The sequence below is a fragment of the Seriola dumerili genome, unplaced genomic scaffold, assembly GCF_002260705.1.
Source record: "Seriola dumerili isolate Sdu_G_001 unplaced genomic scaffold, Sdu_1.0 BDQW01000331.1, whole genome shotgun sequence".
Taxonomy (NCBI): Eukaryota; Metazoa; Chordata; class Actinopteri; order Carangiformes; family Carangidae; genus Seriola; species Seriola dumerili.
Window position 1 is genome coordinate 4,470,270 of NW_019174586.1, and position 12,543 is coordinate 4,482,812.

The following is a 12,543-nucleotide window of genomic DNA, read 5'->3' on the forward strand; positions in this document are numbered from 1 at the left end:
ATCATAAACATACAAACTAATCAAGTTAAATGAGAAAAAGAGCAGAACAACAAGGCAAAATGTTAAGCATATAGAAACATGGAAAAAGACATAAGCTAAGGACAGTACTGGACAGAAAGACTATTCTGAAGGAGAGCAACCTAAATTTAGATTAAATGGATGAAGCAATAGAAGAGGTTCGAATTAAAGATTCAAAATCTTATGAATAAGAGTAATTAATTAGAGTACGCCTTAAAAACCCAGGTGAAATCCAGCCTGGATAAGAGGAATGAGTCTAAAATGTCATTAATAATAATGAACTGGGCAACTCTTACAGAAATTTGTCAATTATTCAAAAAGTTAAGAAGTGACTAGACATTTTTGTTTTGCAATTTATCGACTTACAATAAATTGCAATGTTTTTTAAAGAATTTATAGGGGTATGGGGGGCGTTACCTCATCTCCTTATACAAACCAGAGACACATAAGCAAAGCTACATCAGGGTAGGTGGGATACTATAACAACATTGGACACATTGTTATACTATTCCACCCACCTTAATGAGGATCCTTTCGGCGTGGCGATCCCGTAGCCTTTGGAGTCCAGGTTGCCTCCCACCTTCATGGTGTCGCAGGGCTTTCGCTGCTCAATGTACTCGTTCATGGTGGACTCCAGCAGGTAGGCATACTTCCCCTTGGACTTGCGGACCCTCAGAACCCCCTCTGCTGTGGTTTTCACAAACACAGAGGGCTCCGCACTGCGCATGTACGTCCACATTTTGTCAAAGAGGGCAATTTTTGAGCGCTGTTGAAGAGAGACAATGGGATGAAGCAACGTGCTGTTAATACAATCCATTGGGGGTTCCTTCTAATTAATCTGTGGACTGTTCTGTCTTGTCAAAGACTTGAGCACAAGAAAATAAATTCTATTGGTGCTAATGTTGAAGATGACTTAAAATATATGATTTACATGAAAAAATGCAGAGCATCTCTTACCCTAAAAAACTCTTTAGTAGAGCCAGAGTCCAAAGTGCCATAGGCTATCTCAGTCTGTTTAGCCAGGTCCTCTGCGCTTTCAATAGGAGACACCATCCTCTCGACAGTCAGGAAAGCAGCCAGGTTAGCCGTGTAGGAGGAGATGATGATTAAAGTGAAGAACCACCAGACACCACCAACAATACGCCCAGACAGAGATCTATTGCATAGAGAAAAAAATATAACAAACATTTAATACTGTGTTTTTCTGTCTGTGATAACGAATAAGTCAGTATCAAGACAAACCATGAATTACAACAGAAAACTTTACTTTATATCAAGAAAACATGTCAAAGCACAGCACTGAAAATATGTTTCATTCAGATTTGTATGATTCATCTGGATTTTCTTAATATGCAATAATACAAAATCTACATGTTACTGTAATTCATGTCTGTGGAGTACATGACACTAAAGCGTTTGCTCTCATAAATTATTCTATCTATATACAAACAAGTTTAATTCAAGAAATAGAACCATTTATTTCACTGCCTTTATAAATATGATGTAAAACAGGACCTACAGCATGTGTATGGAGAATATGCTGCCATGAACAGTTACAGATTAAGTGATATGTCAAAACTTTTCAGCCAATGATGAATTCCTTGCATATAGGGCAACATCTACTAATTTGCCTAAAATACTAATAAGACTCGAAGTCTATGTCCCTGCTAGTGTTCCTCTAAGGTTGTAACACCCATAACCCACCAGGAAAAAAGTGTTGGATGGCCGAATAATGGATTAACAATTATTTAAAGTAATGCCAGTAATGACCAAAAATGTTGTCTTTTTGTTGGCAGCAGAAAAAACATAGTATTGTTAATTAAGTCTGAATGGTTTATTTAATGTACAATCAGCTACACTGTCACACCTGGTTCAAGTTTCATCAGTCTAAGTTGCACTTTGTCACCCCCAGTGGTCTTCATCAGTAGCTAATGTTACTGTGCCAAGGTGCGAATGTTAGGTTGTAAACATGCATTCTACATGTCAGCATTAAAAACGTGTGGATGTTAAAATGCAGTTACATTATCATGTTAGTATGGTAACATGCTCAAACTTAGTGAGTTAGTGTTATGTGCTAATGTTAGCATGTGGTTACAATGCTTACGTCAGTGTGTTAATATTAATTTGAAACCACACAGCTGTGCCTGTCAGTCATTTGTTTTAGAAATAAGCTTTAGGTGCTGGACAATAGAAATCTGTACTTGTTGGTAGAAATGTCAGGGATCATCCTGCTTGTCCATTGATCCTAGTCCATTAAATAGACACTGAAATACTTGAGTCTAGACCACAAGTGTTGGACGTAGAGACTGTCCAAAACTGCCATCACTAGAACCACTCTCCTAGCTTGGCTAAAACTACATTGTTGACTCAAGATGGAAATCTCTTGAAGCAGTTACTGTGAAATGTAAGGAAGCACATTTACATATCAAGTATAAACGCATGAAGTCACCAGTTATTCTTGGCTCATTAAATCATGAGCATCATGGCAGTTGTTGATTTTTCTGACCTACCTTGGTGAGATGTCACAGCCTTGTCGCATGAAGGCTCCAAGAGAGAACCACAGGCTGTTGAATATGCCAAACTCGTTGGTCGACTCATTGGTCTGGATTTGCCCGTCCTCGTATTCCTCAGTGTGCCACTCGTATGGGCTGAAGCGGCTGACGAGGAACAGCACCACACTGACGCCGATGTAGGCAAAGACGATACACATCCAGATCTCATAGGCGAGTGGATCCAGGAAAGAGAAGACTCCTGGTTTGGATTTCTGAGGCTTCTTGATCATGATGGAGATTCCCAGAGACATGAAGGGTTTGGAGAAGTCGATCACCTCCTCTCTTACCAAAGTGATGGTCAGAGGAGCCACGGCAATATCTGCTTTCTATCAAACCAAAACACAAACACAAACAAAACAGGACAAAAGTTTTTAGAATTTAGCCAGTAAATGAGAAAAATTACTAATTTAATTTCATATATAAACAATTAAAAAGCGTGGCATTAACCTATGGTCTCTTAAAGCCTTAAATCATTCTGAAATCAAACTAAAAACTCACCCCATACACTAACTCTCCAACCATCCCGTTCCAGATTTTGGTTTCTGCATCTCTGGCTCCATATTTCCCATCCCCCACTATTTTCAGTTGATATTTGAAGCCGCAGTGCTTTGCTATCTCCGCAGCCAGATCTACACAGTAACCCTCGTAGCGCTCATTGTCGACAAAAAGGTCAGCGTTCTTTTTCAGCATTACATACGGAGCTTCCTGAAGGACGGATACAAAAAAAAACAGAAAACACTGTTCAGTACAGGAGGGTTGAATTACAATGCAAAAAGCAGCTTCAAAGACGAGGGTTTCACACAGGGCTGACAGGTTATTATGAATACAAGAGGGCTCTGGTCTTGAACAAAGCATCCCCTCAAGAAGAAATTAGTAGCCTGGTATTATTCTGGTAGCTGATCAGGAGACAAAATCCAAATGGAAGTGGTTAATCATGCGGCCATACATGACATTACAATATTTACCAAGATGGTGGTGACAATAACTGTTTTGTTTTCCATTCCTGTTGATTCATTTGAGAAGACATCCGATTTGGTTACAGCCATTTTGTCCACCTCATTCCAGTATCCAATCTGTTGGGGAAAAAAAAACAAATTCATGAAGACAATGTGCACACTGTTGATCTCGAGCGCTACCAATCAAACCCAAATTCAAACCATCCACAAGATAAAGAAAATATTATATATGTATTTAACTTTGTTGCTATTGAAGGGGGAATTCATATGCTTACCTTTACTGGACCATTACTCTTTAATTCCATTACATTTACTGAGTAGTTGACTCTCTTGCCATGTTGATCAAACTGGATGTTTCCTGTCAGGCCTTCCACGCGCACCTTAGAGGCACAAAATGAAACTGTTAGAATATGGCATCTTCAACCTGGCTTTCACAGTGTTTTGTGTCCTGCATAATTCATTGTACTATGTTCCATTGAAACATGGAGCTGGACGTGAATTAATTTAGAAAAAGGCAATTTGCAAAATTTGAAGAAGCATGTTCCATAATCCTGAACTGTCACTAATTCTAGTTCCTTCTATAGTGAATACGTCCAGCTACAATGGCGACCCTGATACCCAGTGGATTCGTACAGAGGAATAATAGGACGGGGTGATTGATGAAAAATCTGTGATAGTATTTTAACCTGGAGGTTTAATGAACCTCCAACTGTTATGCAGTGAGGTAATCACTACGACATATTAATTTCCAGCATACCCATCATCTTAGATTTGTTTCTCTGATCCTGGGAGAAGTCTCTGAACCCTTTATATTGGCCCCTGGGCACCCTGGATATGGATATCTATAACTATAACCATAACAATCGATTCAGGGCAAAATTTGGGGTTCTCAGTTGCCATTTTTCATGATTGAAGTATTGGTAGTTAATGTCTGATAAATCTTATCCAGAATTGATCAAAGAGTTCTTGGCTGTAATGCCACTGCCTATTATCCAGGTGGTATTACTGAGGAGGCTGGTGTTCAGGATCTCTTTTGTCCTAAAATACCTCCTCACTGACAGTTTGTTTGTCTAAGATCATCCATGGTACGGTATTGATGGCCCTCATCCTGCTTTCCAAAGTTGACTCCACATCCTGCTTTCCTTACTTTGCTTCCTACAGAGCACTGGAAAGACATTGTGTTATGTTAAAGACACTTGAACAATTCTTCATCTCTTCTCTTATTGGCAGCCAATCTAATTAACAGAAGGGCCGAGGCAGGAAGAGCCAGAAGGAGGCTTACAGGTATCCCGTGGACTTCATGTAAACAAGGTTAAGATTAAATGCAGTGTTTCTAATCAAAACTCAGTGGGTGTATCCTTAAGGCCTACCAAAAGTGGCGAATGGATTTATTTCTCATAAAACATGTGCGATATTTTGAAACTTTCATTGTTCATATTCTGGCAAGCAGTATTCTTATTCCCAAACGTTTCCTGGTAATAATGGTTCTTGGTACTTTACTGCGAGTAACTATTGATCAGTGGAATAATGTGAAACTAGGGGATGTCATATAGCCTTCCTTTGATTTTATAAACATGACCAAACAATTAGATAAATGCCAGTTTCATTTGTTGTCATATTGTGTGGCCTGGTGACATAAGGTGTGAGCCGGACATATGTAAGCCTGCCATTGAGAGAATCAATGGTCTTGGTTTTTGATTTTTGCCGACGAGACATGAATGTTGGTGTGTTGTCACTGCTCCTCTCCCACTCGAGATCCAATAGTTCCCTCTGAGGCTGCAAACAGTCTCATCATTATAATGATGTAGTCTATCGTCATAATTCTCAATCAAGGATTTCAGGATCTGGCCTTTAAGATCTAGCATTATGGGATAAATATATTTTTTTTAGTCTGTGGCCCACCCTGATTGGACTTACATTGTCAGATATAGAGCCAAATTGTTTGATTAGATTGATTTTCCTGCCTGTAGAAAAGCATGGATAAAATCATTGAAGTTTTCTGCCAACAAGAGAAGAGATGGGAAATGCTTCTCGCACATCTTACCACACTGTGTCAGTGCTGTGATCTCCTGTCCAATCTGGACGCAAATAGCTTCCTCAACACTTTCTGCTGCTTCGTAGCTCAGCATGGGACCCCCTTTGAAATAATTTTGAACCATGGCACTAACTTCATAGGAGAGGAGTGCAATAACAGGAGGCCTTTGATAAGTTTACTCGGCCCTCCAGGAACAGCTAACAAAATAAAGTCTGTGGAACCGCCCACATATTCCTCACTCTGAGGGAAGCTTGGAAAGGTAAGGGCTATTAGGACCGCACTGTGTGCTTTTAGGTAACCAGATGTCAGTGAAGTGGTTTTGAGAGCGATATAATTGATTTTGGAGGAAATGCCAAATTCAAGCCCCTTGGATAGGTTTATCATCTGACATGTCTAATCCTGACCCAGTAACTCCCTGGCTTGACCTTGTGTAGTTTAAGGCAGCTTTTCCTGATCTTGTATATGCTCATCCAGACTTCCAGGGCATCAAAGCCAAGTGCTCATTATTCCTGAAAAAGCTCTCTCAGACATTACCTACTGACACTTTGATCATAACAAAAATCTCACAGCTGGATACAGCTGGTTGGTTGTGGACATAGATCTCTACAGTGCCTTGTGGTCAATAGGAAGAGCTCAGGAACTTTCCCCAAGTTCAGATAGACGAGTCAGAGTGGCAGTGATACAAAGAAAAGTACAAACCTTTGAGCATCCTCTCAGTTGGTTTACTGCTCTTATGGAAATCCAAGATTACCCTGAACTGTTTGTGCAATACCATAGGCAGTTTTCTTTGCAAAGTATGTTTCTTAAATTTAACTTAGTTACTTTTTTTCTTTGGGTTAATATCCTCATATACTTAAGGTGGTACCAATTACGTAATTTCAGATAAAGTTAATATTTTCTGAATAAAAATACCAGAGGTAAGAGATTCTATTGATATCGGTTATCAGTTGCTCTTGGCTTTAAAGGCTTCACATCACTTCAAAATCTTTGGCAACAACCTGAAAAACCTCAAAAGAAAGAAAAAAAAATTCACTTTGGCTTCACTTTTGCTGTCAAGTTTCATTTCTCAAAAGGAGTGAAGCTAATCTTTTCTTGCATCAGAGCTCAGAGGACAGTCTGTGGGTAGGCCTCTGTTTCTCTTCTGAAGAGCAGCTGTCAGTATAACTGTTTGCACTCACGTGCATGGGGGAAGCATCAGTCTTTAATCAGTCTGTGAAGTATACTCTGCCTTTGTGTGTGTTTGTGTATTTCTTAAGGGAGATTTTCTGTTACCCTGGTAACAAGTCTTTGCCAACAAAAGGATCTGAGTATGTTCTGTGTGTTACCTGTTTCAGTGCTCGCTCGATCTCCACTCCCTGAGCCCAGGGCACAGCAGGGTTGGCCAGGCAGTCGCCATTGTTGGCCCTCCTGGTGAAGTCAATACGTTGTTTATGCAGGTATCGGAAAGCCTCCGTCATCACCTGCACAGCGTCGTAAGTCAACGCAGATGTGTACTACAACAGGACAATAGAAAAAGATTAAGGAAATTGGGTTTCCATAGAGGGAGGAATGTTTTTCCTCTCAGCCTCTCAACCTTAACCCCTGGTAATAACATTAACCCTCACCCACGTACTGTAAACCTGGTCCAAATTTTATAGGACAAATCTGGTGATATTCTATATATTTCTAATTCTAAACAAATACCATGATAAGACCAAAACAACAATCTTACTGACAAGTATTGCTTATGCAGCCAAAACTTTCATTGTTGTCCACAAACGGTTAAAAACACATCAGTGAGGCAAAGTGTTGTACTGGGTTAGATGTTGCTTCATCACAGACATAGACACTGTACCTTACTTGAAGTTGGATTCACATACACTGTCCTGTAATTAGTTCGAAATCTGCAGATTTAAATCGTCACCAGCGGAAGCACAATTTACTCCTTATTGAGCAACATTTGCTTAAAACGACAGTACCCAGCTGTTTTAGTAAATTATGTAGGCTTTTTAGAAAATTAAACCATATATTTGTGGCCCATTTTTCAAAGATTTACATCTTCATCAGGAATTAATGGGATATGGGGCAGACAGCCACAGACAGTGTAGGGAAGTATTACGGACTAATACACTCTTGGGTTTTGTCTTTCATGTTGACAGTGACAAAAAATAACATTTTCCAGATTTTTCTTTTCAACTTAATATGTAGTATTTTTTTCTGAAGTCAGCAACAGAAGTAAAATGTTTGAACTTTAATTGTCAAGAAATCACAAAAGGTTATTGGTAAATTGCAGACAGCACAGTATAGGTGGTCAAAGACTGCTTTATATCAAGGGACACTAGAGGGCTTCGAGAGGCAAAACATCTAACACTGGTGAGACACTCCAGAACACAAAATCATTATCTCTTTGCAAAAATTTCCTCTCACTTGTGATGTGTAAAAATGGGTAACATTTCCAAGCAACTAAATTCCATCTGGGCAAAAAGGGGCCAATCTGTGGGGTCTCAATTAGCAGGAATGAGATGCTTTGCTCCACTGCAGATGACTGTGTGACTTGTCTCAGCAGCAGCCATGCACCTAAATACCATTCTGTGATGGTGTGAGGCAATCTACGCTGGAACAATCAAGTCTTCGCCTCAAGTCAAATGACAAATCTGGAGTGCAACCTCGCCTCAATCAACTTGAATAATTAGTTGACAAAAGAGGCTTAACCTTAAATTCAGCCATTGAACAGAAGATGACCAACATGAGCCTCTTTGAAAATAAAGTGTACGGCTCTGAAGTTATAAACCACACACAAACACTACAAACTCCTGCTCATTATCCTGCCTGGTATTTAGTCATCTTGTCTTAATTAGAGAGTATATTATATGTCTGGTGCTGGAGCTCTTAATTTTCTTTATCTGCTGTGTTTATGTTCTGCGCTGCACTAAAGTTTGTTCTGTGTTGTAAATGTCAGAGTTATTTTTCACCCAGACTCAAACCACTTGCAACAGCCTGGCCGTGTGGCAATAAAAGGATCTTGAACTTAGACAATTTATCAGACAGAAGGTGAGAGAGTATTTTTTGCCATATCTGATATTTTAAATGTGAGTAGTTTTCAGTGTCTCTGATGAAGAGTGGGGGGCAAGTTCATTTCTGAGATATTATATTATTTACATCAAAGGGCTTGTATAAGCAGAAAATATAATAAATAATCTTTTTAATACAAACCCTGATTTCATTTACATTGCAAGCATATGAAATAATATAGCTTATGAAAACAACAAGCACTTTGCTCAAGGGAAAATGTATGTGGGCTTGTGTAGCAGTGCATAAGAATCTTAACTGAGAGATGTGTTTAATAATGCACACAGTGTGCTCATGTGAGTGTACAGTTGGGGGGTGCAGATTGAGACAATGCAATTTACTCTGAAGTTACAAACACATTAATGCAACTCAGACACATTTGATTGCTTACAAAGACATTTTTCAAGCAACAATCCCACCCCACAAATAAAAATGAATAAAGAAATAAAAAAACTTAAGTCTGAGTGAGCATCTGCACATGCACTCAGGAATGTGTGCATGCTTAAACTCACCCTTATTTTACTGTCGGCACCAGGATACTCCTTTTCCTCCAGGGCTTCCCATCTCTGGTCAAACTTGGACACCAAAGGATCATCAAAGTCAACAATCTGAAAGCCTGACACATTGGCACCACCATACTGGATTTTGGATAGATCTCCATCAACGAAACCCTGAAAAAATGAAAACAAAAACCCAATTACTGTCTCTATGATCACTGCATAACAGCAAATGGAAATTTAGAAAGTGATAACACAATCTTTAATAAGTGTCGAAGTGGTTTAACTTACCAGATTGGCTATAATGTAGTGGTAGCCTTTAACATGTCTGCCAATTGTGATGACCTGTACAGTTATGAAATACACAAATATTAGGAAGTGTAAGAAACTACCCACTGTAGAAAATAAATAAATTAAGTAAACAAGATACTTATTAAATATATCTGACTCCTACATTGACTTTCACTGTAACGCTTTAATGGACCAAGAGTGTGACAGTTAGAGATAAAACAATCATAAACATAATAATACCCATATCCCAACTACACAAATCTAACATTATACTCAAACGTTATAATTCATCACTTTCATGCCTAACATGTGTGACAGTCCTGGCCATTATCACCAAATAATAGTCACAGTCTCAAATACTGCTAGACATGCTGTAGATATCCAATTCCAAAACCACTTCCTTATCAGTAGAGCAACAGAAAAAAAGAAGAAAATAACAGAAATCTCAGCTATATACCATTTCAATGCCACACATAAATGACACACCTGAAACTAATCCCACTGCTTGAGTGGCACCTCCGTTTGTCAGGGCTGCTACTTGAAGCAGATTTGAATAATAATGTCTTCTATCTCCTATGTAAATGTCTTTGACATGAGGCAAAAAAACTTCCCCCTGAACATATTCTGTTTTTCCCTGATAAACAGGCACCGAGGCTGCAGACATTGATTTCATTCAGCATTCAGTTAAACAGACGTCGGCATGCTTTAAATGCTAATCGATAATGCCTCTCTCATGGGTAAAAGGGGGAGTAAAAATAACCTGTTTATGTGCATCTGTTCTGCCTTTAATTGCAGTTTTGTTTACAGCCCAAACGAACAATTAGTGTAATTGTTATAGTGCCTTTCTACAGCTGCTGGACTGCGGGGTCCATGTGATTTTTTTTTGGTGTGGCTGTATCAAATATACATATTTCAGCAGACCATAATGACCTTACTGTAATTATGATGTATAGTTTCACTCAGATAAAAACTGCAAGCCTCCATTTTTCTCCTACCATCATAAAAACTACTGCAGTGTCACATGAAATTGATTACATCTGTAATTCATTTCACTGTAGCAAGGCGGAATGAAACACTCGACCCTTTTATCAAACTGCTCCGAACTGCCCTCTGCAGACCAGGGTCAATATCAGCAGAGATTCAGTTGTGAAACTAGATAGAGAGGGTGATAGGAATATAAGTTCAAATGAGGACCGCAGTTTCTGCCTGTAGCAGACTGCAGTTCAGGCTGACGGACAGCTGCTATGTATAATTAAATTACTCAGATGTGACAGCTGGTGTCTGTTCAACACTTTATCATCTTCTTTTACTGGTTTTGGAGATAAAGTCTAAACCAGCGAGTCCTTTGGTTGATGTAAAGATTGGTTTATTTACACTCATCTATTTCCACAAAGAGCAGGGTTCCAGTCGGTTTATGTGTGGCTGAGTTTGTCTAAATGTTTAGTAGTCATCACTGCTGGGAAGCCAGTGAGGGATGGCGGAGCAAGGAATGGGATGAGCACTGTGCCATCTACAAAAACAGTCTTTAGTCAAGGTCCACTTACAGTAATTGCTTGTTTTGGACCTTTTGAGTGTATCAACACAATCCTCCTCAGGAAATAAAGTTTTGGTTAATTGTCATAAATTTTTCTATTTCTATTCTTCAAGCACTTTTAGGACTTTTAGTCTGTGTTGCCTTGAAACTGAGCTTTGAGGTTCCTGACAAACAAGAAAACTTTATCTGCTGATGAAGGCCTATGGTACAATTGAAATCTCCACAGCGAGTTAGTGGTCCTTCAGTAGTGACTGTTTTGTCACTAAATTGTTCAGAAAACTTGGAGAAAAAATACAATGTTGAGCTCAAAAAATCCAACCCCAAGCAGCAATATGAATAATCTATTGTTGATGCAGACAAGTGTATTGTTAGACCCACTTCACTCCCACAGTTGGTCAGGTTCATGCCAGAACACCTGTGACATCTCGCGATAAGCTCTTTACATAAGGCACTGAGTTTCTGTAAAACCTCCACAGAGTTTTGAATAAGCAGCCAGTGAATGCCAGAGCCAATCTGCAATAAAGAGACCGTGTCCATCCATGTCTGTTTTATTCTCCTGTTTGTTGCTGCCTTCTCCTATTACGTGTTTGGCTCTCTTGCTGTCACTACCCTTACCCAGGGTGGTTAGATTTAGAGCAGGTTACAGTTCTCCAAGACTTCTGTGACAAAGAATACCATGGATAAATCAGTCAGCCAGAAAGTATGAATAAAATTTGAATTTTTTGTCCATCCTCAGGCCTGACAACGCTACAGGTGTGTTCTGGACAAGCAGCAGAGAAGAAGTGGCAGGTGACAGCCATCAACGTGGGGAACCTGAAAGATGAGAGGAAGGATGAGGCCTACCGCTCGCTGTTCAAGACCTGGAGAACAAGAAGGAGAGGAGAGTGATCCTGACTGTGAACAGGACAAAGTAAAAGACATCATGGAGCAGGTACATTGGCGAGTTTTTTTGAGCTACTTGATACAGTAGAACATAGAATTATAGGTATCATTTTAATGTTTCAAGGAGTAGCAGATGCTGTTGCCATGTTTTTAAGGTGTTTTGAACAATTGCAGACAAAGATTGCCTATGGTTTGGTCAAGTCCACGTCTTCTCAGTTTCTGGATTTGGTGTTAAAATGTTATTTCAGATTGTGGTGATCAGTGGATGATGCAGGCCTCTGGTTTGACAGCATCTCTTTCTTTCTCATGATCCTCTCTTTGCCAACAAAGACAAGTGATTAGAAACAATAGAGGGGACACTTGTTCACATACTGCTCATTTGCTTCATCTTCTTAGAGGCTCGCTTTAAGTAAATCACAGCATGAACCAAAACTAACTATAACTATAACTGAATTGAAAAATAAAGAGAAAATAAGGAAGGCCTGACTTTAAACAAATTCAAACAATTCTTTGTATTTGGCTGTTATATTTAGTTTGAAAAACAAGCCAAGAAGAAGGGGAAATAAATAGTATCTCATTATGTGAGAATAGCATTTGGAGGTATAACTAAACATCAGGAAATTATCTGCAGTAATTTACAAAAACGGTAAGGGAATGCAGGAAATGCTTACTATTCCTATTGTCCTTTAATTATTCCTGTAGGACAAAAGTGATATTCAGCTGAAAATGA

At 39.2% G+C, this 12,543-nt stretch overlaps 1 protein-coding gene across 4 annotated transcripts in view; it reads right to left on the reverse strand.

The window, feature by feature from the left end:
• The window catches only part of gria2 (glutamate ionotropic receptor AMPA type subunit 2), a 51,551-nt gene that overhangs the window by 5,887 nt on the left and 33,121 nt on the right, over positions 1 to 12,543 (reverse strand). For all 4 annotated transcript variants that reach the window (XM_022759826.1, XM_022759825.1, XM_022759828.1 and 1 more), the window contains exons 5-13: positions 9,398 to 9,451; positions 9,122 to 9,280; positions 6,887 to 7,054; positions 3,802 to 3,906; positions 3,536 to 3,643; positions 3,069 to 3,275; positions 2,529 to 2,896; positions 976 to 1,174; positions 537 to 784 (exon numbers count right to left, since the gene is read on the reverse strand). In XM_022759826.1, coding sequence (XP_022615547.1) covers positions 537 to 784; positions 976 to 1,174; positions 2,529 to 2,896; positions 3,069 to 3,275; positions 3,536 to 3,643; positions 3,802 to 3,906; positions 6,887 to 7,054; positions 9,122 to 9,280; positions 9,398 to 9,451 — 1,616 coding nt within the window. The remainder of the gene's footprint in view (positions 1 to 536; positions 785 to 975; positions 1,175 to 2,528; positions 2,897 to 3,068; positions 3,276 to 3,535; positions 3,644 to 3,801; positions 3,907 to 6,886; positions 7,055 to 9,121; positions 9,281 to 9,397; positions 9,452 to 12,543) is intronic.